Source organism: Trachurus japonicus, chromosome 3, assembly GCF_045865225.1.
Source record: "Trachurus japonicus isolate A0001 chromosome 3, Traja_1.0".
Lineage (NCBI taxonomy): Eukaryota > Metazoa > Chordata > Actinopteri > Carangiformes > Carangidae > Trachurus > Trachurus japonicus.
The window spans coordinates 22,217,898-22,245,580 of record NC_140909.1 but is presented as its reverse complement, the minus strand read 5'-3'; the positions used below and the strand labels follow the sequence as shown (position 1 = coordinate 22,245,580).

The 27,683-nt window shown below is 40.3% G+C and overlaps 1 protein-coding gene across 3 annotated transcripts in view; it reads left to right on the top strand.

Annotated features, from left to right (window-relative positions):
• ntrk3b (neurotrophic tyrosine kinase, receptor, type 3b) overlaps positions 1–27,683 on the top strand; it is a 176,157-nt gene that overhangs the window by 83,244 nt on the left and 65,230 nt on the right. For 2 of the 3 annotated variants that reach the window (XM_085766841.1, XM_085766860.1), the window contains exons 8-10: positions 5,634–5,939; positions 12,088–12,143; positions 14,245–14,347. In XM_085766841.1, coding sequence (XP_085622967.1) covers positions 5,634–5,939; positions 12,088–12,143; positions 14,245–14,347 — 465 coding nt within the window. The remainder of the gene's footprint in view (positions 1–5,633; positions 5,940–12,087; positions 12,144–14,244; positions 14,348–27,683) is intronic. The other variant, XM_085766851.1, reaches the window with a different exon arrangement.

Genomic DNA, 27,683 nt, shown 5'->3' with positions numbered 1-27,683 from the left:
AACCTCGAGTCAGGTGTCGCCATTAAATAACCATTACACCGAGAAGGACAGGCCAATTTGATATTGGCCTTAGACATCAGTGCTGAAGTGACATTCGCACACTTGACAGCTTCATTGTCAGTCATCTGTCAGTCAATTGTTTTGTGAGTCATATATCAATGAGCTAATGCCACTGCAACTATTTCTTCAGAGCTGAGACAGGCTGGGCTTAAACACAGTTCTGCTGTGTGTGAATTTGATGACCATAGTGTGTAGACCTAACAGTCACAATAGTCCATGCCAGCTAATTATCCTTTAGATTAACATCCCTATAGCCTTTATTTGCATTAGTGAATGAAGGAACAGAAGGAAACAAGAAAGCAGAAAGAATAAACGAAATGTAGTAATGTAATTAACAATGTATATTATAAGGATTAATTAAGATTGAATTCAAATACAGTATTTTCACTGTTAAGGGCACGCAACTACAGTTGTTCTTCCCTCTTACCACTCTCATCCCATTGTTTTTGGAACAAAGACTCTGACTGTAGTTGACTGTCTAATGCTGGACTGTGGTACAATGAATTCTGGGCAAATTAAGACTTTTTTTTTTTAATCATAAAAAATGGCAGACTGAAGAAATACACGCAACTGCTTAGCTTACCTCAGCAAAAAATATTCTTTCCTGTCGCATTGCTCTCTCTCTTCAACAATGTTTGCAAAATATAAATTATGAGTCGTGTTTTCCTGTTTTTTGTTGCTGTGTGCTACTGGGCAGCACAAGTCTCATTGATCGTTACCATGGTAACATTGGTTCTAGGCCTAAGTTAGCCTGAGGGTAAGGTGTCAGTCAGTCTTCATTGGTCAGTCTGACTTACATTAGAGCAAAATTGAGACTGACCCAACACCACAGAGCAGTCTGAAATATTTACATTAGACTTGGTTATAATATGGTTTTCTGATGTTTTCTGTTTCTTCTTTACTGTTGTAGCATGATTTGTGTCAGTCACAACATGAATGTTTGCCGCTGACTGGCAGGCAGACAGTAAAAAATCTCCATGATCTTTCAGTTCTCCATGAACGAGAGAGAGATCATATATTATGATTTCAAGAGCATTTGGTGAATTCATTTTGCATAGGGTGGCTTTCCTGGATGCTTTGATAGACATATGTTGAAGACTGAAATATATCTTGTATTAATGACACTGACAGTCTAAGAGAATAATTTACAACAGGAAAAAAATCTCCTTTATCAAGCAGAGCAGCCAAATTATGCAGGTACATTTAGAATGCAATGAGGTGTTGCACAGTTACAAACCAAGTGAAATTGATGCAGCCAATTAGCAAGAATATACCCTGCAGCCCACATCAAAGCCCAGCCTTGATCGGAAAGAGAAAAGGAAAAAATATATAACCCTCGGCAATGATAAAGCAATGATTTGGTAAGCATCTTAGGTATCGAGACCATGAATTACAGCATCAGCTCTTACATAACTCTACCCAATGGATTGGCCCAGGTCAGATTTGGGACAGACTGTATTCAAAGCCAATATTTATCAAAGGTAGTTGACATTTTTCTCTTTGTAGCAAGCTTGCTGCTGTAGAACGCAATCTATTGTGGCTGTTTGCAATGTATCACACTACAGGACAGGGAAGATTTGTCACCAATTCAGACACTCCACAACTGGAGCAGGGCTGCTAAGGACCATGCTAGAATGACAGATAGACGTTGCAACATCTAGTCTTCAGGGCTTCCTCCACATGGACACTCTATGGATGTACATCTCCAGGCATTTTTTTTCTGTTGACACTCTGCTGGTGCTGCAAATTGACTTATTAATTTTTCACCACATGCTCTGATGGTAATTACATTTCCTCCCCTGTGCAGCCTATTGTCTCTGGAAATGTCAGAAAATAGCTTAAACTGCTGCTCTGATTAGGGAGTAATCTGATTGACAGAAAAATTACCAGCCGTCAAGTAACATTCTCTGCATTCAAAGATGAGTTCCCTATTTTAGTGAAACTGTAATTAGCCACAATGCAAATTTTGCAGACCCATTGTTCTACTGCTTCGTCGAACAATAGCAGCTCTACAGCATCGAGGACTCACATACGTTGCCATGTTTTGTTTTGTTTTCTATTACTCCTATAGGCAGAGTTGCTCTGCCTTAGGAACATGGTTCTAACACTTGGGTTAGTAGTTCTGTTCCTTGAGTAGCTCTGAGCAAGGCATTAATGCTAATTAAAGAGGAAATTAGATGACTGGAATCCCCTCCTGAGACTCTGAATGTAAGTGTGCTGCTTTGTAGGTTAAAGTCTTAATCACAAAGTGGCTCAGCCCAGAGGGAATACGTGGCAATACATGTCTCATGAAGCTGTTGCCTCCCCTGTCACCGCCAGCCATAATGGCCTATCTGTAGTCTGGCTGGAACATGGTATTTGAAATATGCCACCAGTGTTACCACTAGATAACATTGCACATGTATTCAGTGTTCTCACTGATCAAAGGCATGTAGTTATCAAAGCTTGTCATCTGTATGAGCTCCACGAGGACACCATGTTGTTATAGACCAGTATGGAGCGCTGTAATGACTTGCATTGTATTGACTGAGACTGGGCTGACAGCCTTGCTAAGGGGAAAATGGATTGGTCCCTAACTGTCCATCAATGGGAGAATTTTTGTTTTTCCTCTTTTTTTTCACTCAGGCTGCACAGCTACAGTATATACCGCCTTCACTTCTTCCTCCCTCCCCCTTCTTTCTTCTCCCTCAACTCTATCCTTTCTCTTTCTTCCTTTCAAAATCGTAGCTCTGCACACGCCTCCACACCAACATGTCCACACATACACATGCCTTAGCCTTTAGTTCAGTTGAATGACTTTATTGTTACTATTGTCTGGCAGAAACAATATCACCAAAGCAATTTACGAAATGACAGCTTTCAAGTTTATTCATGTCCTTACTGCTTGATTATTTGCTTTGAAAACATAAGCATCCATTTTCACACAGTTGATGACAGGTATGCGTAAAGGTAGCTACTGTAATGTTTGAAATTACTTTATCTAACATCATTTTAAAGTACTCAATCATGGTCTATTACTGTCTGCTAATGATAAAACATAATTTCAGCATTTACAACCATTGTTATGATAAAGACAAGCAGGTTTGAACCACCTGTTGTCCAATTACAGTAAATCTAGTGTTTATATCAAATCCAATCATCCATACTGAAAGACAAAGTGGTCGTCATAGAGATGAGGGACACACAGTAATCACTTAAATACGGGGATGAACATTCACATTTTCAGACAGTCTGTCTTGGATGTTAATCAAAGTGCAGCCCCTTGTTTTAACACATTAAAGTGATAGATGTACTAGATGTGTGAAGAATTTTTAAAAAGACCTTGAGAGAGACGGTCAAGCCTCGCTTACCGTCTCACCTCTATAACTGGCTATTGGGTGTGAATGTGAATGTCAGGTTGTTGTTTAGAAAAGTTGTCAATTTAATTCTGATGTCAGAAAGCTGAGAGGGATCACACCTGCCCCATGGGCCGGAAAAGTTACAAGTTACACTGTGTGTTAATAGATGTGATTAAACTGCTTATTTTAATTCCAGGACTTTGCACAAAACAGTATAGGATAAAACAGACCCTGCAGTACAAGTTGTTATCCAGGGTCTGTGACATTATATCTTACAGCCTCATCTTGACCCTGTCTTGTGAATAGTGTTTTTAGCAGTAGTGGTGGTAGGACAGTGTTGGTGTGTCAGTTCACTATTGTAGTCCAGAATAGAATAACTGTTAATTGGTATTCAGCTGTTATCCAGTGAAACACTACCAGAAGAGTTGGAAACAGACTGACTCCTTATTTGACAGCATGGGGTTCACATTTGTGTTTTCTAGAGATAAATATTTATCTTGATGGGCATTAGTGTACTGCTGCAGTGAACCAGGTGGTAGACACAACTACACTACACTGCACAAAGCGCTTCTCCCAGCTGACACCAGAGTATTAATCACAGCTGATAAATTGTGACTAGAAGTGTTTATTCTAATCTACGGATCACATATTTATTATGAAAACTGACTGATTATGATCTCTGGCTGAACAATCATGACTTTCCTACTTCTAACCTCTTCAGGATGAATGCTAAAGACACCAACTTTCATATCAGTGCCATCAGCAGATCAAATTTCTAACATGTCCATTAGCAACTACTACTTTTTACAGGATTTTGAACCAGATACAGCACTTAACATTCCCATCATCCTCTCCTATAATGTTAAACTAAGAAGGTAAATGTTCCACCTCCAAACATGAGACTCTCAACTTGTTCACCATTAGCATGTTGCAGTGTTGATGCAAACATGAAGCTCCAAGCACTAAACATAATTACAGCCTGGCAGAACTGCTAACATGGCTGTGCAGATATTGAACATTTTCTAAGATAAAGCTGTTTAATCAAATCCCTCAAACAAACTAACCTACAGAAACCCTGGGCTGAGAATGGGAGTACTGGTTGGAGGAAAACAATAAAGCTTCCATATAGCCTGCTTTGTTTATTGTTCTTGCACTAATGGGAACTTGGAGGCGATAGGGTACAAATACAATCCACAGATAACGGATGGAGATAGTGGGCACCCAACAACAGATTTGTTGCCGCGGGGCTCCCAAACAAATTAATCTGACTATGCAAATCCCTCATTCAGTGATTGTAATCATCAAGTACTTTATATTTTTAATTAATAAATGACCATTAAGCAGCACACTGCATGCAACTGAAGGTGGGGGGGGAATTCATCGGGACAGCTGCAGGGCTGTCTGAATGACAACATAACCACACAAATACATCTCTGATCTAGTTATATAAATAGGATTTCTCACACATGCCTATAGAAAATGCCAGCTCCATTGAGACCCAGCAAGAGACAAAGCACTGTGTGTGTGTGTGTGTGTGTGTGTGTGCACTGTGGAGGTGGGTGGGTAGGTTTGGATAGGGGGGGTGGCTGGTATGTAGAACAGACAGAGAGAGAAGGAGAGAGACTGCCAGGTAATACCATCTGCCAAATATTTCCTTTTGATGATGTAGCTGCAAGAGTGACTCATTGCAGAGACAAATCAGTGGATGAATTGTTTATGAAATGTATCTGATGGTATTAAAGTGATAAATTGCCTCTCAGCTTGGCGGTTTTGTGGATTCAGAGGTGTGTTTGCTGCATGTCAGGAAAGAGATTCTCTGCGTTTGTTTATGCAGAGGAGATTCCTCTGTCTATTTCCAGCAATAGGAGTCCCTATCTGTTTGTTTTCCTCACCGTCCCGTGCACTGCTGCAATACATAACGGTGAGAGACTGATTGCCACGCCAAAGCGAAAAACCTAACTCCCAAATGTCACCTTTCTAACTCACAGTTTAGTCGGCTGCAGCCTTTTTGAGATTATTCAGAGAATTAGGAAAGGTTTTTAGTAGCCCAAGGAACCTTCTAGACACATAAAGGTCTTCAGCTTCAAATTCAGACAAATAAAAGGTTTTAAGATGATAGAGGAAAGGAAGGTGTCAAAGAATGACTCACCTGCATTTCCTCATGTTCTGAATACTTTAAAATTTATGCTCCGGTGTCTTTTAAATGATAACGTTTCTTTCAATCTCTCACTGCAGTTCCTCCAGTCATCCTGAGGCTAGCTGAGCCTGAGCAGCGCCTCCACACTTGCATTGAGTTCACGGTTCGTGGTTACCCTCACCCAAAGCTCCGTTGGTTCTACAAGCAGAAGGAGATTCTTCAGAACGACTACATCCGAACTGAGATGGACTTCTACCAGGACTATCTGGAGGGCTGTCTGACTTTCCACAACCCCACACACATCAACAACGGCAACTACACTCTGGAGGCCAGCAACCCCCTGGGAACGGTCACCAAGACAGTGTATGGTCACTTCCTCATGGAACCAGGCATCATTGACGAAGGTGAGGGGGCCATTTCTGCTTGCCAGTTAGTCCCCAGTGTCAGATATAATGTACATAAGGGTAAAAGGTGATTTATACAAGGGGTTACTAAAACACCTTTATTACCTGGATATCCCATTACTCACTGATTTCCACAAAAGGGCCACCTTTAACCAGCTGGAGTTCTTGTTTTCATTACCTGTTGTATGAATCAGGTTCTGCTCTAGTGGGAGCTTTTAGTTCTTATTAAAATCTCGCTTCACAGGTTGCAGGTTGTGGAGCTGATCCCTGTTGGCTGGATAGCAGCCAGGGTTCATCCGCAGTTCATTCAGGTAGATTGTTCGCCTGCAGTTCATCCTGAGTTCACAGGGAGGGGGGAATAAACCCACAAAGCTGGCAAATTCCTCCCTATGGTCAATATTACAAGGTTAATACCTTATGTCAATTTATTGACATAGTGTGACTTTCTCTATCTTCTCTTTTGCAGAGATAATGGTACTAGGTGAGTTACAAATTTTCAAATTCAAACTGATATGTTATTTTTTTTTTGGCTTGGTTTTTTAACTGCTTGTCGTTTGGTGTAATCCCGCACACACAGACAAACACGTCACTAAATGGTCCATTATGGCTGTTAAGACAGTAATCATGGAGACAATGAACAGCAGTTAGCACTGCTGCTCAGTCCTGCTTGATGACAAAGCTTTGCTAAACATACCACGTGCAACTCTGTGCTTTCCTCAGGCCGTTGAGAGAGAGGGGACGGTATTCACCCTCCTGACTTGGATTACACCCCATAATCCAAGAGTTTCAAAATCACAACCTGGAGTCACTACCTGCTTTTTATGAGCTTGTTGGGGTGATGCTGAGTCTTTATGCTTTAATTCCTCATACAGGCTGATCTGTGTCCATACTCATTTGAAAGCAGGGCAGCAGCCACTTATACTGGCTCATGGTTTTGTTCTCTTATGCTTCAGATGATGCTTTGGTGATGCCCTGTTTTACCTACAGACCATACACTTGCATTGTGAGGCACTCTTGAGATCAGCAACATCCACAGAGGTTGACTCTGATAAAAGCTGCGAGAGGAAACCTGTTGGTCTGACAGTAATGTTTGTGTTACTGCTATTTCTTATTTTCAGATGTGCTTCTCTTGCCATGAAATGAAAAAAGTACCATGAAATAACTCTGTTTGCGCTTGTTGTCTCAGCCCTGTCCTTCAGTAGATGTTTTTCTACCTGTTGATTTTGTCAGCAGACTTACATGCTGAGTAACTTGTGAAACTATGGCTCCCTAATTTCTGAAAGAAAGATGAAAGATAGACAAAAAAGAAGAAAAAATGTATCCCTTTATAACATGCAGCCGTCAATTTGGCAGCTGAAATGACAGAATATTGTATCAGTTGAAGCTAATAAGGTAATATTAGCAAGCCATTACAGCTAACAGTATCTCCAAGAGTTGATTAAAAACGTTGTCTTCAGCTGACCTTCGTAATGTTTCAAGCCAACACTTCAATATCTACCGGTACATGATGGCTTTACATGACATGACTCAAAACACAAAGTATTGTAGCTGGGAGGAAAAATGTATGGATGCGTCTGTTATTTCTCTCTAGCATAAGCCTATTTCACCTCCCAGCTTACACACTCAGACAAGACAGACAGAGGTATTATGCTTTAATGTGGATGCTGGTGTTATATTTCAAAAATGATACATTTTTATTTTAACAAGAAAAAATGAGGATGAGGACAAAGCTCCTCAACTTTCCCCAAATGTGTTAAAAAGAAGACAGAGCTGCTAATAAAACGGCACCAAAAATCAGCTCCCACACAGAGCAGCAAATACACCGTTGCCCACTGTTTTTGTGACACATAGTTACCAAGGTGAAACCAATTAACGCTTGTGGACATAACCCAATGATCTCTGTCAGGGGTGGCCATACTCAATATTAATAATAATAACATTTATATAGCGCTTTTCTATTGAAACCCGATACCCAAAACGCATACAGAAACCATTATTCATTCATACCTCAAATACAAATACAGTCTTGTCTCGGTACTGGAGACACATTCGAAGAAACATCAAGCTCAGATCCATAATGAGAGCAAAATTTCGGAGGATATTTAGATGGATGACATGCGTACCAGCATGCGGTAAGGAATATTTTTGTAATATAAACGCCATGACAACAACTGCACACTGTTCCGAAGTCATGTCGCTGCTTTGACATTTTATTTACAGTTGCCATGACGACTGCTTAGCACATTGATGTGACGGCAGTGGATGTTAGGACGTGCAAAAAATAAATAAAAAATAAAAATGTTACAATGTGCACAGCTTTGATGTCATATCCGGGCCTTACAATGATGTCAGTAAATGTGAGTAAAATACAGACTTCAATTATCCCGTGCAAATGCACTGCAAGAAACACAGACTTCCCCAGGTACTACTAATCCTGTGCGAATAGGGCTTAAGTGAGCACTTTTCCTTTGCCGAGAAAATCCATCCACCTCACAGGTATCAAGATGCTGATTAGACAGCATGAGTATTGCACAGGTGTGCCTTGGGCTTATGTGCAGTTTTACTGTATTGTATTGCAGGGTCAGAAAACCAGTCAGTATCTGGTGTGACCATTTGACTCACACATTGCAACACATCTCCTTCGCATAGAGTTGATCAGGTTGTTGATTGTGGCCTGTGGAGTGTTGGTCCACTCCTCTTCAATGGCTGTGCAAAGTTGCTGGATATTGGCAGGAACTGGAACACGCTGTCGCTGATCCAGAGCATCCCAAACAGGCTCAATGGGTGACGTGTTCGGTGACTATGCTGGCCTGGAAGAAGAACTGGGATGTTTTCAGCTTCCAGGAATTGTGTACAGATCCTTGCGACATGGGCCCGTGCATTATCATGCTGCAACATGAGGTGATGGTCATGGATGAATGGCACAACAAAGGGCCTCAGAATCTCATCACAGTAACCCTAACTCAACCCTAACCCCCCCTAACCCTGTGTTCGTTGTCCATAACATACTCACCCACACGACGTCATACACGCTGTCTGCCATCTGCCCTATACAGTGAAGAGAACACCTCTCCAAAGTGCCCGGCGCCATCGAATGTGAGCATTTGCCCACTCAAGTCGGTTACAACGACGAACTGCAGTCAGGTTGAGACCCCGATGAGGACGACGAGCATGCAGATGAGGCTCCCTGATACATTTTCTGACAGTTTGTGCAGAAATTCTTAGGTTATGCAAACCGATTGTTGCAGCAGCTGTCTGGGTCTCAGACAATCTTAGAGGTGAACATGCTGGATGTGGAGGTCCTGGGCTGGTGTGGTTACACGTGGTCTGATTGCATGTACTGCCAAATTCTCTGAAACGCCTCTGGTGGACATTCCTGCAGTCAGCACGCCAATTGCACACTGCCTCAAAACTTGTGACATCTGTGGCATTGTGCTGAGTGATAAAACTGCACATTTTAGACCTGTGCAATAATCATGCTGTCTAATCAGCTTATCTTGATATCTTGATATGCCACACCTGTGAGGTGGATGGATAAACTTGGCAAAGGAGAAGCGCTATAGCACAGATCTAGACAGATTTGTGCAAAAAAAAAAAACAATATTTGAGAGAAACAGGTATTTTGTGTATTAGTTTAGTTTAGTTTAGTTTAGTTTAGTTTATTATTACGGGACAATGTACAATACCATTAATCAAGAACAGAGAAGAGATGGTTGTACCAGATTTAGCCACTAGGGCTAATTTCCATCTGTAGTCCCAACATAAAACGTTTTAAATCTTTGAGTTCAGGTCATGAAAAATGGGATTTATATTTTTGTTCAGTGTTTATTCCAACTTTATAGGCAACAGTGTATTACACAGTGCATGTGTTTTTTTTTTGTAATTAACCTTTGAATGTAATCACACAAAAGAAAAAAGTATGAAATGCTTCTTGGAATTAATAATTATGAGTTACTACTGATACGATCACATGTCAGTCTTGTTGCACTGGAGCTATAATTACCATCAGGGTTCAAGAAACATGGAGCACATTTTTATTTTTGGATTGTAGTGTTTTTATTTGGGGAGTACAACGTGCAACAAAGACCCCTGGCAGGGACGATGAACACAGCAGTCAAGTGCTGTGAGTCATAACATTCAGCTATTAGGACATGCCAGATATTTCTCATCCTGTTTATCGACAATTGTATCAGCAACTCAGGCAGCATACAGTAGGTGTGTTGTTTCTCTAACCTTTAACTAACCACTTTCATTGTAAACAAGCTAGTTCCCTTTTAGCTAGTGATGTGTGAATGTTTGTGAAGTGGTAAGTGCTGTCGTCTTGCAGCAGCCATGCTTTGGCCCACTCTCACACTGCATCGTAAATCTCCTGTGTGCAATGTGTGGCTCGGCCTCAGGCTGTTGTGACAGACTCACTGTTGACAGCTTAAACAAAGTGGGCTGGTCTGATCTTTGACCGTCATCAGAGTCTTCTTCCATCTCCATATGAGGCCGTTCTTTCTAATAAGCCATGGATTATAAAGCTGCAGCACAGCCAGGCATAGAGATGAATGGATACTGACTCTGTTGGCGAGCTGCATCAGGCAGGCAACGACTTTATGTTGCCACACGTACACACATGCACACACTTAACAGAGTCGCGCAGTTTCTGGAAGCAAGGCAGGTAAGGGAGAGGTGTTGAGGTGATGAAAGTGTGAAACATGATCGCGGTGGTGTGTTATAGAGTCCAGCAGTCGAAGGGAGACTGACGGGTTGACTGATATTAATGCTGCTGAGGAGAGAGGAGGGTAGAGGGAGGAGGGGAAAGAAGGATGTGGGCAGGGATGTGTGTGTGTGTGTGTGTGTGTGTGTGTGGTGGTGGGGGGGGGGGGTAGTTAGGACACACACTCTCACACACAGAGCGATTCACTTTAGTGTACTGTGTGAGTCTGAGCCAGTGGCAGCCAGTCTACCATGTGGCCATTAATTTGCCAACAATTAGTCTCTGATGTCCTGGCTGGAGGCCGTAGAGTGGAGTTTCCCTCACACCAGTTCGTTTCGTTCCATGGCCCTCGCTCTGTCCTCTTCTCCTTAAACTTCTCACACCTCTGCTCTGCCAAAACCTCTTGTTTGGAGAGGTGCATTTTAATATCAAGAAATTAGTCGGATTAGATTTTAAGACATCAATAGGGCTACTGGTGATGGTAGAGCTCTTCTACCTGACTTCGGTCGAAAATCTGTGTGAGATTTTTTCAAATGAAGATGTCAGGTTTGATTTGGTTCAGTGCCTTTTTCAGCTGATTTAATTTTCCCTAATTTAGCATTTGGTGCTCAGGGCTGTATGATTTCTTTTCAGTTTTTTTTTTCTGATTGTGTTTAGCTCTCAAACAGCTTGTTTTCATTATTATGTGTTGTTGTGTGTGAACAAGCACAAGCATGCCTTTGTGCAATTATGATAAAATATATTTTCTGTCACTTACCTGAGTCTGGCAGAAACTCTGGATGGAAAATGTCAGGCCTTGGTAGGAACCTTGTGACAGGTGCCAGACTGTATAGACCAAAAGCCTTTTATCTGCCTCTAACATTACAGTGTAGTTTATATTGTGTCAAGCTGCACAAAGCAGCAGGAAGGTATCATGTTTAATCTAATTTTAATAAAAAACATGTGTATATTAAATACTCCAGAGTTTACCTAAGAGGAGAGACATGCAAATGAGGACATACAGTTGCAGGAAAAAACAACAAAACCTATGTTAAAAAAACATGAATACACCCATTTGGGTTTTTTTCTTGAGATACTGAAAATAGGCTTTCAATTATATAGACTAAAGAGCACATCAGGTCACCTTATGCTAGCCTTTTAAGCTGTGCATTAACCCTTGTAAGTGTTATACTCATTTTGCATAAACGGGCTCATACCATAATGGCCTGAAAATATACCCCATATCAGTGTATCCACTGCGTTCTGTTCTTATACTGTATATTTTCCATAGCACAGTGGCACGACACTCATTATCATAAAAAATCAGACAAAAATAAAGTATGAAACATTCTCAGTTTATTCCATAATTACTGTAATTTCATGTGAGAGGAAACCATTATGGGTTTATTCCTATTCACAATAACTGATGCCTGCTTTGTGTTTTGTTTTTGTTTTTTTATGTTGCAGTTACTTCGACGCCATCAGATGGTGAATCGGGCCGGCCAGATGAAGATACATTCGGGGTAAGTTTTTTCCTTAATGATGTTGATGAAACAGATGCTAAACATGTTGCCCCTGGACTCTGCAAAGAGCTGCTTTGTGTTTCAACGCAAAGCTTTAGTTGTCAAAGCCCCTTGTAGGGATTTGTACTGCACTGACATGCAGTGTGGAAGCACAAAGACTACAACACTCTAAACAATGTTCAAGTCATTTTTCAAAGCTGTATGTCTGGACACTAATAGTGTTGGTGATGGTAACACATTCATGCAGTGGCTGATGCTGTTTAGAAGCATTATGCAATATGCCCACTCTGTACACTCCTTGAAACCGCTGCTAGTGACTTAGACAGAGATGCTCACTACTGCAGTTAATGTTTTTTTTGTTTGTTTTTTTTGATGGTACGCATTTAACTGTGTCATAACAGGAGCAGCAAAGTGTAATTAGTAAGATTAATAATGGCTGCGGTCATTGAGGTGTGACAGTTCCAGTTCACTGATTACATGCAAGGTCCATCGGAAGCAATGGCTTACTGGGACAACCTAAATGGGACTCAGCCATTGTTAGTGACATCGATTACACCTGCGTGATTTTCCTGTTCTGACAAGTTAAAAAAAAAACATGTTTAGCAGTAGCTTATGTTGTACAGCAGCAGCCATATTGAATATTTAAAGATCCGTCAGTCAAGCTAACATGTCTAATCGGGTATAGGTCCCTGTTTTTGGCTGTCCTTATGTTTACAAATGAGACTTTTGCAAAAGATGTTTGAAAATATGCACATGATGGCTAAAAACATGACATTGTTTGATAGCGCCCGGCCCAGCTTACACACTGTGGGGAAATACTGTACAACAGATGTGTTAGTTATGAGAGTTTGTTCCAAACATGCAAATGATGCAAATGATCTCTGCCTGTTGCATGTCATTACAATTTGAGGAGAAATCTGAATTTTTTGCTCTGCCTATAAACATTTTGACTTGTCACAGAAGGAAAGTCACGGCTCATTTTTCAAATGTCCCTGAAAGCCATGACAATGAAACATAATAATAATAATAATAAACTTTATTTATACATCATAACATATGCTGCCACCACATCACTTAAATGGAACTCATTCATTTCTAAAGGTGCTTTAGGTTGTTTTTTTTTGTTTGTTTTTGCTATAACCAGGTAAGCATTAACAGTCCAGGAGGAAAGTTTGCATTAAATTTGATGCCTTTCCTCACCAAGAGCCGTCACCTGTGGTGGAAAGCAACACCACTGTTTTGCCTCTATTTCTGTCACTTACTGTATCAATAGCATGCTACTGACCCCAGTCTGAACGAACATACAGTCTGCCATAAAGATGTAACACTTCTCTGAATTTTTAACCTTTTGTATTGTTAATAATGGCTGGAGGTCTAGGCAGTGACCATCACCACCACTCACTCCCTGTAAAATAAACACATTAAAAGAAATCATAGCCCCTTTAATGTTAACCTTTACGCCCGCACTGTTCCTGCCATAATAAGTTAAAAATGTTGTCTGTAAAAAATGAAGCTCTGTAGGGTTGCTGGGTGACCTTTCAGTGTCAATTTGATAAGTAAACAGTAATTTATTGGTTTATTAAATGTGGCTTAAAACATGAGAGCATCAAATCCTGTTGGTGATGATGAGAAGCAAACTGTGCAGTATAAGCTAAAAATAAAACCATCTGTTAATATTTTTATTACTTACTTGGTAATTATTCTTACATGTCCAGATTAATACACTTTGGATCAGAAACACCTGCTTAACAATCAGCCAGATGAGCCTTTCAGATAAAGCAGCTTTTTCAGTATCACATCATACACGAGACTTTAAAGTAGCTACTGCACTTTTCCCCCAAACTGCACTGAGAGTAAATCTGGCTTTAGATGAGGATCACGTATAAATTACATTCTGTCATCTAGAATACATCACAACCAGGCAGCTGTTAAACTATTTCCAGACTCCTGTAATCTATGAGAAAGCAGTAGTCACAGTACAGTGGATTAAAGTCTGATATGCAATATTTAAGGTGATCAAAATTTGGATGAAAAAAAAAAAAAAGATGTGAACACACTTTGATTGCTGCTAGAGTCTGACACAGCATTTTGTTTCTCCCAGGTTTCCATCGCCGTTGGATTGGCAGGCTTCGCTTGCGTCCTCCTCCTTGTCCTTTTTGTTCTCATCAACAAATATGGCCGACGCTCTAAATTCGGTATGAAAGGTAAGACTACACAGATTATCTGACAAGCAGCTAGGAAGACAGACAGCTTTGTTTTTTTTTCCCTTTCTGCCAGTTGCGTCATTGTGCAGATTCCATTCCCCCCAGTTAATCTTCTCTTCAAAACCTTTGTTCACTAAAAAATGTACATATGCAGCTACTTGAGTAGTCCTACTTTTTTACTGCATGCTTACTGAACCACTGCTTTAGTCTTATTCTCAAGAGATTCGTCTCCCTTTTTTTCTCACATATCTTGCACGTGGTTGAATCCTGCCGAAGGCCATATACTTGCAGTCATGCATACACATGCATGCACATATATAGACAATTAGATCAATACCCAAGGACAGCATGCATGCAAACGAAGTCTGTGCACTGTACACACACCTCATGAATTGTCTGCTGTGTAGAGCGATTGCAGAGGGGATCCTGAATTAATTAGTGGACTAGGCACTGTCGATCATGCTGAGGAATTCAATAGGATTAATATGGCTTTTGTGCATGCTGAGCTTTCATTTTGGGTCAGCTCCAGGTTTTGCTTATATCTGTTGCGTCGGCGTTGTGGAAGAGAAAAAAGCGGTTGAAGCACTGATCTAGGAACAGAGAGCTGAGCAAAGAGGAGAGGACAGTGAGTGGCTCACTTCCTGTGGCTCAGGTTCAAGTGTGGGTGGCAAACAGGCACAAAACATATATCCTCTGTTTGTTTCTCTCAGCTTCTAGCTCATTGTTCTCTTTAATAAAATATGTTTTAATATTATGTCTCTGTGACCAATCACCTCTGACCATGTTCCATGGTATAAAGTAGCATTAGCTCCTGCCACCTCTTAATTAGCTACTTTACAGGATTAGACTTTGATACTTACCTCAGCAGAGAACCTTTATTTAGGGGTTGGCAATTAACCTATTGCACTGGTCTAAAGCTGTCTCTAATCAACAATGAGTCTAATAGTTAATGAGGCTGTACAGATATGTTTGTAATGTCATGAGGAGTCATATGAATTTAAGCTTTACTAACAAACTGGTGCACAAACAAAATCCAAGAAAGATGATAAAAGCAAGATGTTGCAAACAGGAGATCACATGCAGAACAGAAGGCAGATTAACCCTGTGTGTTTATATCTGAGAGGATTTAATTGGTGTCACAGCTGTTTTCTAATGATGCTTCTTTACTGTATCATACATAGTGATGTATGAGCACCATTATCAGGAAGATGCCAGAGCACAAGTTTTTCACCCAAGTATTTTAATATCTACATCACCCTGCAGAAACAGTGAGTTGTTTTTGTTATTTTTATGTAGTTCACAGTCCAGTAAATGGAGCAGCAGAAAATCAATATGATTCTGGGTGTAAAACTCAGGAACCAGGAATCTGTGTTAGAGCACTGCCTTAATTTTACACTCCCTATCATATAAAGGAGGCGCTGCTTCATAGTGCTGGCAGCAGTGAGAGCTTAGCATGTTTTAATGCTCACAGCACTGGCTGTTACTGTAGGAGTCAACTCTCAGCAGAAGGGTGCTTCAAATGCAGTTTCAGTGCTCTCCAAGTAGGAGCAGTGAAGAAGGTAATTTATCTCCGTGATGGCAAGGTCCAAAGTTCTCTTGGACACTGTAGGGCGTTTTTTAAAAATTGCATTGCAGGGCTATCTCACCGAGGAGGGCGCGGTTCTCCAGCAACACTCACTGCCCCATACAATACGTTAAGATTACCTGCTTGGCTCAAGGACACCTCAGCGTTTGAATGAGTCAGAGACTGAAAAAGCATTTTTCATACAGTCTGCTCAGAGTGGTTCAAGATTAGCCGCTTGTCATGGTAACTAGTTGTTGTATGAATTACTGTAATAACACAGGAAAAAGAAGCATGCAGGAGGTTGAGGAAATCCTCAGGTTGAGCTGTTATCAGTGCTGGTAATTCTAGCGTTTTTACATAAAGGTCAGTCTTGTGTGGAGGATTTACTGCAGCTTATAGTGTGCAGGATGAAAATCCAATACCGTATCTGGCATGTTCCACCTCATTGCTGCCCTAATGCTTAGCTCTATATCTTCATGTGGTGATTAACAAATAAGAGGGATCAAAAATTGTGCTTCAATGTTGTTTGCTCATCTTGTTTTCCATCCAGTCTTAGTTTGGATTGCCAGACTGTAGGTGTACGTGATCCAGACACCTCCTTCTCCACTAGTCACTGAGTGATTGAAAGAATAGAAGAGAGGTGATGTCAGTGTGGACTCTTTGAAGACCTCATGCTGTTCTGGATAGATGGCTGATTTGTCCCCTGTATATATGTGTGTGTGTGTGTGTGTGTGTGTGTGTGTGTGTGTGAGAGAGAGAGAGAGAGAGAGAGAGAGAGAGAGAGAGAGAGAGAGTAAGTGTGTGTGTTTTCTCCTCCCACTCTTGCTCTGGAGAATCAGCTGGAAGGCCTGAAGAAGTCATTACCTTTGGATGGAGCCATAATGGATTTTCGCTCCACTAAATCACTGTGGCTCTTTTGGTTGTTGGAGTTTGATCACCGACCGTTTCTGGGCATCCAATAAAAAATTCTGTTTTTATTTTTTTCAGTTTTGTGGCTGGTGTGTGTGTGTGTGTGTGTGTGTGTGTGAGAGCTATATTCAATTGATTTGCTAGCATTTCAAGGCCTGCCGCCAGTGCCGTCCGCAGACTGCCTTGCATTTACAAATCTGACTGATACACTGCTACTTGTTTTATGGGGTTGTAATTGTGTTTTTATGGAAGATACTTTTACCTGTCTGCGTGTGTGTAGGTGTGTTTGCATGGAAATGGATCCATACTGTAGATAACCTGTTGATCAATATGTTTCCAACTTACCTCCCAGCTAAAGCATCTTGCAGTCTAAGCAGCTTTCACATTGGGATTCACACCAGTGAGTTTTTAAAGTATCTTTCTCAAAGATCTTTGTCAGCAGGGAATCAATAATGTTTCTTTAGAAAAAGACACTCAGCATGTCAGTAATAAGTATTACTGTATGCTCTGCTGCTGACATTTTTTTCTGATGTTCTGGGAGAAAATGTCCCTACCCCTTCTGCTGGAAGTGGAGCAGATATAGAGTGGGGTCCAGCAATCTGGGACCACGACTTTGTGGTTTCAGAGCAAAATGATTTGGACCATCATCATTTTTCAACCTTTCCTACCTTCTCAATAAAACCTCCACACATGATGTTGCCATACATTTTGGGTGTAAACCTATTGGTTGCCCCATTTGTTTCCAACTTTTAAAGAGACCCAACTGTAACTGAGTGAAAATGTGAAGTCACAAAAACTCCACAAGAGTCACAAACACCTGGAGGGTTCTCAGAAATAATTTCATCACCACAATTCAGTACAGTAACCTACCCAGATCTGAAGTTTGGAAATAAATAATTTTGAACTAATTCTGAATCCCAATAGGGCTTGGGAATCATTGCCACTCAGTGTTGCATTCTGGGTATTTTTGGGGCTCATCCATAATAGCTGTTGGCAGTTGCTGTCTGTTTTCCTAAGAAACAGATGACACAGGCACTATTTGCAGCTACATTTCAGCGTAGAGTTTTGACTGAACATACAGTGAAGTGACAAATGATGGAAGGAACAGGAGTGAACAGTGTGGAAGGCAAGACTGTGATGATTATTAATCAGCAGCTCAAAGACAGATATTGAAACTTAGTTCTTCTGTATCTTCCTCAGTCTCTTTGTTTCAGTTTATGACCTGAGTTCATCAGCAGAGCTTTCGCTTACATGAGTTGTCACTGAGATTTCTGGAGAAAACTGTAAAAAAGTTTCTCTTCCATGCCAAAACCATCCTTTAATTTTCCAGATATGAAAAAGTCAGTGTTACTGATATGAGTTTCTGTGAGTGGGAAAGAATGCTTTGGGCTGTGTGAATAAAGTGTGAGCTGTAACCAAGGTCCAATGTGCTCCATCTGTAACAAGCATCCAATCACTTATCTCGAAATTCTGTCACATGACTGAAAAACAGTGGGCGAGAGCTAAGGATTACAGGACTGAGAAAACTGGAAACACAATCTGCAGCTAAAATCAGATCGCTCTTAAATTCTGGGTGCGTTTTTACTCAGCAGCTACGGTGCCAAATTTCTTTGATAACTCCAAAAACAGAGTGACTTGAATGCCAAACCTTTCTGATTCGTGCCTCTGACTGATTCTTCTCCATACAAATGCTGCCTGAGGCTCATGGGAATTGTATTTTTAGACTTGTCTGGCACATGAGAGCGATGGACAAAACATGATTACTTGAAAACACAAATACTATATACACTATAATATACCATGAAATTATCAGACAGTTAATTTGCAAGAAGAATTTTGGACTGTGTGGCCATATTTCACAATCTACTGAACTTGTGAAGACCAAAAATTAATATTGAATCAACATAAACAAACAAAAAATGAAAAATTGTACAATCATCCTTACTTTGCTTGATCCCCTTTTTAAATACATAATTCCTGTTTTGGCATTCACAACAGCCTCATAAGATAGACAAAGTTTCAGGGTTTTCCATTGTGCCTGTTGGATAAATGACACAAAAGTCAGTGGGTGCAGACTGTATCTGAAACAAATCTGGCCCTGAGTCTTCAACACTATTAATGCTATGAGATTGGAAATGCTGAACGAAGCAAATGACTGACCGATAAGTGCTGAGACACCACAAAGTCAGGGTCAGATGAAGTGGAGTTGGAGGGATTGGTACCTGTGAGTCAAGGTGAGCACTGGCGATGTTTACATTAAATCTCATTTAGACGTGCAGCCACTTCGTTAACACCGGAGCTCAGAGTGCACAGGTCGGAGTCTTTCTCAGTGATCAGTACCACGTGTGGAGAGAAGTCAACTTGTGACATTTTTTTAAGATGGTGGCCAGTTCACCCAATTGTGAGTTTTTGACTTAATCGGCATGGACAGTTGTCAGGTTTTTAGACCCAGATAGATATGTTGGTAAATCACAGAGATGACCACCAACATAGTGATTTACACAGTGACATACCTACACTGACACACACACACAAACCATACCCTGCGGCTGCCTGCTAGCTTCTGTGATCCAGGCGTGTGTGTCAGGGAAGCTTAGCCTCCTCTCCGCTACATTACCTGAACCAGGCCTGGGGATGATCAGCCCACACACACACACACACACACACACACACACTTACTCACACCGCAGCATTTACTGCATCACTGCCTTACTTGGCCTCCAGTGGCCAGAGTGAGCTGTGCTGCCAAGCAGTGAGACATGTCCATCTACAGGCAGACAGGCAGATACTCTTGCCGAGTGTCTGTACAAATGTCAAGTAAATGTTCTGCAAAAAACCTCTCAATTAAATGTGATATGGCTTTACAGTAGGAACTTCAACTTGCTGCTAAAGAAACATATAACAACAAATTATCAAAGTTTCTCAAGTTTTACACTGACAATCTATTATGATTATTATTGTTACGTTTATAAAGTAAAATGATTTGAAGATTATCTTCCAACAGTTAGCTTTTCAATGATTCTAACTTGTATTTTAACCATGTATAAATGGAAAACAAGACACATATCCTCTCACTCTAAAGAACATCAACACAATCTCCCTGTTAAACAGCAAATGAGAAGACCCTAATATGATGAGGTAACCAAGCTTTGCTAGGATTAGTAGCTGTGATATAATTTCTTTAATTGTAATCCTTTCATGAAATAGCACACACCAATTTTCCAAATATACTTAATCATCTTCAAGGCAGTGCAGATATTTAAAGGTTCCATATTGTGTGAAGTGAGATTGTCATTTTGTTACTTATTATAAAGCAGTTCTATGTTCTCTATATTAAGACCATGAAAATATTGAAGCCTTAGTCCACAGAGAAACACATACAGCCTGCATTCAGAGACTGGGCTTTAAAATAGGCCATCAGGACTTAACTTTGTGATGTCACAATCAAGCGGTCACAGCTGTCAGCCACACCACCCACCATCTAACGCTTCAGGATTCGGCTTTTCAGAGTGTTAACCTAAAATTTGCTATATTTTATCTTGTCATTCAGAAAATAGTCAATAAAACAGTGAGCCAATCAGAAGAGAGGCTCAGAGCCTCCTCTCTTCTGATTTGCTCATTGACCTGTTATTGCTAGAGCTCCAGAGAGAAGAGAGAAAGGAGATGTAAAACTACTCTGAGATTTTTTTGTACCTTCTTAAAACCACACATATCTCTTGTTATGAAGCAATACCTCGAATAAAAGACAGGAAACATGATGTTAGCACTGACAACATCTCACAGGATTCTTAGTGAATTTAAATCTAATCTAATCTAAGATATAATCTAAATCACAGAGGGCCGAAAAATGTAACACATTCACAGTTCCACTAATTGTGTACAGATGGAGACATTTTAGTGGGCAGATGTTTTATGGACATTTCAGGAGCCTCGATTGAACTATGGCTTATGAGACTGACAGCGTTTGTGCTGCTACATAACTGATGAAAATAACAGTTCTCTAAAGTTTCCCCTTTGTTGCTGAAAACATAATTACCTTTTTTTCTCTCCATAAAAGCCTTCCAAGCAAACATAAATATTTAAAACAGCTTCATTCAGTTTTTCACATATTCACATATAAACATACTCTGCGTCATCAACAGAGGCACAGAGATACGGATCACAAGCCTCTTGTCTTTCCTGCACAAATGGTGTTTACCCTTTGCTCAGTTGCCACAGCACCAGCCATCTTAATTGGCTGTAATTCATTCCTCTGAACGCATGCGACAGATGGGGACTGCCAAGAAAACAGCAACAGGCAGGGGAAGGCACAACGGGAAGAGCTTTTTCCTTTTTTTTCCTTTTTTTTAATGTTTCTTGTTATATGTCTTCCCAGAAAAGGAGGCAGTAGGAAATAAAGTTCATCTTCCATCATCTGCCATCATATTATGTTGTTTTCCGGACTATCTCCGAGCTTTTAGTTAAAAAGGATGTTGCCAGCAAGCTCTCAGCAGCAGCACAATCTCACGTGTTTTCCCTTAGTTCTTTTTGCACCTTGTGTAGAAAACGAAAATACAAAAAAGGTATGTTTACTTATTTATCTCGCTTCAAAGTTGCATGAGAGTCTTCCCTTGGAGTTTGGTTGTGGTGCTGCGTGTCCCTGGATGCAGCTAGAGTGCATGGTGACCTGGGGCTGCTTCTGTGGACATGATGTTCCCAGTACAAATAGGATTCCTATTTTCTGTTTTATTTTATTTTGGACTTCGGACTATGAGCACTAGACTGCTAATAGCTAAGTGCCTTCTGTCCTCTCTGTCTTTTCTGCAGAGCTTTACACTGCTCTGCCCGGCTGCGCATTGTAAAGTAACACCCAGTGAAAGGCCTGGCTTGCCAAGTGGTCTTGTCGAATGCACTTTGACTGTGTGTTTGGAAGCGTCTTCCCTTTTAAGTCTCTGCTATCAATAGTTCAGGAGGTTATCCTCAGTCTTCTGAGTTTAACAATAGCTTAATATAGCATCTTTAAAACGGCAGAATACGGCAGGATACAGATGTAGGAGGAGAAGAAGAAGAAGCCACACTGCAGCCTTTCTGAGAGGTTGCAGCAATTTGGCTCCATCCCCGGGGGAAAATGTTCAGAAAATATCATGTTTGCTCCTCTCTACAGCCATGGAAAGTTACAAGAGCTAGCTGTGTTAGAGACACGGGCATTTTGTTTTATAATGAATACAGATGTAGTTACACTGTAAACCATTTAAGAGGAGGGACTGACTTCAGTGCAGCTGAACAATAGGTCCATGAAAATGCATCAGGGACCACTTCTACATTTCCGTGTTTCAATTAGTATTGATTTGGAAATTTCCTCAGCTCCTGCTCTGTTGCTGCTGTTTTGATGTTGAGCTGTATCTTAAATTGAGAAATATGGCCATGTGAATTGAAACAGTGCATGTCAGTTTTTTTTTGTTCTGATGCCAGTCCAGTCAAGTATATTGACAGCAGCTGAAATGAGCAGAAATCTGTCTTTTCTCCTGTTTTTCACATCATTTTTTTAAGCCCATGGTAGCATCACATTTTTTTCATTTTTATCCTGCACAGTACACCCACAGACCTGGGATTTGTTTAAATTCACATTGGCTATGGTTATAGGTAGCTATATTTTGCAAGGGGCAAGAGAATCAGCTTGGTAAGTGATCATAGGCACATTTATCTGTGCGTTGAAGCTGAATTTAAACTGCCAACCATACAGTATATACCCTGTCCTGGAGGACTTTGCTAATGATTATTTGTGCTCATATTTTCTGCAATTTACATGAGGTCTTGAAATAGACCCGCTGTGCTGCGTAGTGCTTCGTAGTGCTGATGAGTTTCCAAGTTTCCAAGTTAATGAACATTAGGGGACTGAGTCTCACTGGACAACTCTGCTGGGGAGCGGTAAAGTCTGCTTGGATAGCACTCTTCAGATCTCATAACACAAAACTGCTTGTTCCCTGTTAGCTGCACAGTGTCAGCAGGAGGTGTTTGTAAGTGCTGCCCTTGTTTCAACCATTAAACAAGTTGTATTATAGGCTGGTCGTGGCTAAAAAGACTTATGGAAACCTTGTAGGAGCAGAGAAACTTTGCTTCCTCAGCCTCTGCAGGCTATAACAGCAACTCAGCAACTGTACCAGCCAGCTGACCGAAGAGACCGTAACCTGCACTGCAAAACTACCCGTATAGAAAGATGTTGAATGAGGAGGTGTAGCTCAGTCGTAAACCTCCAGTCTGTGCAGCTCAACATTTCAGCCCTTTGTGCCCCTCCAGACACCTTTTGGCATGACTCCAGTTTGGATTTTATACTTGTGGAGGATGATGCTTTGCTTATGATACCACACCAAAGGGTATCCGCTGAGAGGTGGGAAGGCGATTTTCAGGGTCTAACATGATATTTATCTATTTGTTTTTTTTTTTTATGAGGGGGGTTTATAAGATGGAGAAAGAGAGGCGGCATGCTGTGCAGGTTTTAACCCCCACTTGAACCACTGGTTAATTCAGTGTGAATTTTAGCCACTGGCCCTGGAAACAGATCATATTATGTAACAGCCAAATGCCGGGTTCTGCAGGCTCACGCCTACACTGATGAGAACTGTGATTCTTTTACAGATCAAGTGCAGAAGATTAAACAGAAATGAATTTCCTTGCTAAATCAAAATAAAACAATTTATAATACTTTTCATTATAAAAAATGAAATGTCCACCAAAAGTTGCACTATAGGTTAATACAATGTGGCATTTTTTTTTTTACTGTTATAAAGACACCACTAATTGTAATAACATTTTGTATAATAGTGGCTGACAGTGACGACTACATAACGTTTAATCATATAGAACTATACAGTTAAGTATATATATTGCTGTATTATGTACTGTATACGTCTTGGGTAAATGAAATTGAAAGTATTCTGTTTTGTCTGATGAAGTCTAGCACCAAATGCCACTAATTAATTGTTTATTGCAAGTTGGGATGGGTGGGATTGGGAACATAAGTGACACACTATGCTACAGTGGCAGGTTTCTTTTATAATGACAGTTTTACATAATATGCTTGTTATGTCAAACATTTCTCAGTTTTGGATTAGCGCTGTCTTCATAATTAAAAGTATCACTCACTTTATATTAATGTGTAAAACAATATACATACATACATACATACGTGTAAGTATTAAAAGTTAACAGTACTCCATTATACTCTAATTTGACTTAACACTGTGATACTTTATATTTAAATGCCAAGACTGAGTTGTAATGACAAATTTCATTTAAACACTATATACAGTATGTATTATTTAATTAAGATTGTATCAGCTGTGACAGCATGTATTGTAATGAAAGTATCATAGCAGCCAATATTTTTTTAACAATATTCTGGAAGATTGATGTATATATTCACATCAACATAACTTTGATGTGAAGCATATTTGAAATCTAAAAGATATTAAAAACAATTATGATTTTATGTTTATTTTTTTGTAAACACTTACGTATGTTAATTGTTGTCATCATCAATAACACATTGTTTATTAACTTCAAGCTAATGTATTTAACTTTGACAAAGGTTTAGTAGTAATACACTGTAGTTTTAAAAGTGACAGCAATGGACTGTGTTTTTTATCAGGACTAAAAGCTTCTAATGTACACACGAATATCTACACTATGCTTTATATTAATTTATGTACAACATTTTGTGTATAGCTTTAGTTAAATCATGCTAGTCATTGTAATGGGTAAAATAAAAGCATACTAGTCACTTAAAGTAAAAAAGTATATTTTTGCAGTAGCACTATATTTGATATCATCATTTGATCAGTAACCATATTCTACAGTTCTTTTGATAATAACTACTAGCAACCTGAAGGGCACGTAGAAAGTGTAAGGCTTCATAAAATATTAAAGGATGAGAAGAAAAAATACATACATACTGTATGTATTTCTGTTGCACTTTTCCCATCTTTCCTCAGAGTTTTGCTTTTTTCTCAGTATCATGCCGCATGTTACTGCCTACCGGGTCTTCTATAAACTCCTCAAATCTGGAAAGTAAACCACCACCCTTTTGTTGAAAATATTGCTTCATTCTATGGGTTCATAGCCCAAACGTTTGGGAAACACTGTTCTGAAATAGTCTTCAGCACAAATTGTAGTTATATGAACACACACAAAGCACCCCTCTAGTAGTCTTATCCAGCAGACCAGTCATCCAAAATTCATCAGGCAGCTTTCCCTCTGATAAATATGGAGCTGTCCTTCCATCAGCCGCACTTCCCATCTCTCCATATTCCCATCGGGCTATGTTCCCATCAGCATCTCTCCAGTTTGCATTAACACACCTCTGGGACTAGCAGACCACAGCCTCAGTGATATAGATAGAGAACAAGCCTCCATCTTTTATAAAGGTGGTTAAAGTTTTATCTGTACAGTAGAGAGTAATTGTTGTGTAATCACAACTAGGGGATTAATTATTCATAGAAGCATACACACACATACACACAAAGCAAATCTCCTGGAATCTCTTCATCTCACAGTCTTAGTGTCTCCCTGCACTTGTCGGCTCTTTGCATCACTCTCCCTGAACCTGTCTCTCCATCATCTCACCTCCTTCTCTCTCTGTCTCCATCTCTCTGTCCACACTAATGAAGTTGGTGAGCACCGAGGATAAAACAATTAAAACAAAATTCATTTGAATGAATTAAAGAGCAGGGAGCTACAGTAGCTGACACTTCTGAGGCAAAACAAATTATTCTGCATGGCTGGTTTACTAGCATTTTACAGCGGCCTTGCATTATCTCATTAACCTGGGTAGTAACCCATTGATGGGCATTGTTAGTATACAACAATGAAAAATACATGTTGAGATAAATACAGTATGCAAGGAATCAAACAGTTAATGGACAGTTTTGAATTTGGTCAGGTTGCTCGCAAGCAATATAGTAAAAAAAAAAAAAAGGTAACCTGCCAGTCACATCCAGGCATTTTCCAATATTTTCCAGTGAGCAGCAACACGAGACGCACAAGATTTGCAGCCCGGCCGATGAAAAGACTTTGGAGGTTGTTAGGGAAATGCCAATGCCATCTGTGCTGCTCTAAGAGGGTGTGAAATGAAGATGGAGGGTATGTCACAGTGCGATGAGAGGTCATTACTGGCTCCTCAAAGGCAGAAGATTATGTCAGTTTTACAGGTCACAGTCTTGTGGGTCACTACATTTTTTACCCCGCCTTCCTCCTCTGTGACACCTCAACACTTGGTAATGAGTCCACTTGGGTTCAAATGTGCATTAAGAGCTTTGATGCTGGGAAGCAGCAACAAAGCCAGAGTTGCTGGCTGATGATTAGATGCAGCCAGATGGCATCAAGATGTTTGTTTCTCGTGCTCAGAGTCACTGCAACAATTCAAGCCTGTCTCCCCTGGCAGATTGTCACCTTATGTGTTTATATGTGGCGTAATGACTGAATATACAGCACAGGTTGTACATCTTGCTAGCACAACAGAGCCATTTCCATTTGACTAGACCGAGCATGTGATCCAGAGCAGTGACATAGTTGAGGACTTCTACTTTATGTTGTCCGGCTGAAGTGTTCTTAAGAATGACACTAAAACCATACTTGGCTTGTGGCACATTTTATTGCTGAGCCTGACCTCCGACGTCTCTGTTGAGATAACAGGATTTCCCTGCAGGGAGCCGTATAATAATAGTGAGTTAGTCGGTAAGCGCTCAGGCCCTTGACAGACCTGTCAGTGGCCAGACTGAACTGTGATTACTCAATGCAAGCGCAAAGGCAGGAGAATTTTTTTTATAAACTATTCTAATTTGTTTCTGCAGGAATCTAACTTTGGAATGAAACTATATGTGCCTTTGGTTCTGTGTCAGAGCACCTTCTGTTGTGTGTAAAGCTTTATTGGTGAAAATGTGCACTTTTACAATTATACCTTACTTACTTCTATTGCTGTATGTGTGAAGCATATCAAACGCTTATTTTTCTACTGCGAGTCAAAAGAAACTGTTGTGGATTAGTGGGTCATTTTATCTGCAATGTCATCCACAACTACATTGCACAAAAGATGTTTTGCTCTTATTTCCTATTCAGGTGATAACAAATCGTCCCTGCAGCCACCAGGGATGTTTTCTGTCTGCTGTTGCTGGTTTACAGTTTTAAGATTCAGTGTTTATAGGACAAGTAATTTGGGTAATTGGTGGCATCCTCTGACTTTTTTTTTGTTTTGTTTTTGATTTGATTTTACTCTTTCAGAATTCTCTGGAAATTAATCTTGAATCACAAGGTGAACACTGTTTCAGACAAAACAAATGACATTCAGTCAGACAACACAACAAACATACTGAATACTAGTGTTTAGATTTAAAGGCCTGGGTGCCTCAGGAAGTAATACAGCATGTTCTAACGGCCTCCCAATCAACCTCTGTTTCAAACGCTTTACCAAAGCTGTGTACCACCTCTGGTCACAAGACTTGACAGTAAGCAAACATTTATTGCACATGCATCCATTTTCATGCACTGCACTGAAACCTCGACCTTTCTCCTGGATAGATATATTTCTCTCAGCAGCCATCCTTAAAAACACCAACAAAAAATGTTCCCAGAGTTTGTTTTTTATCTTTCTGTTCCATTTACATTGTTTTTGAAAACTTTCTAAACATCCAATATTGTGTCGTAGCTGTAATATTGCGTTTCAGCTGCTTGGCAAATTGGCTTTATTCTGCGTCTGGGCTTCATGGCAGCTAACTGGCAGGAAGATAAACTCCATGTAGCCCAGGGGAGCGTGGTGATGATGAGCTAAACAAACAGGCTAACGGTGCTACAGCACCACAGCACATCAGAGTCTGCTGAACACAGCATGTT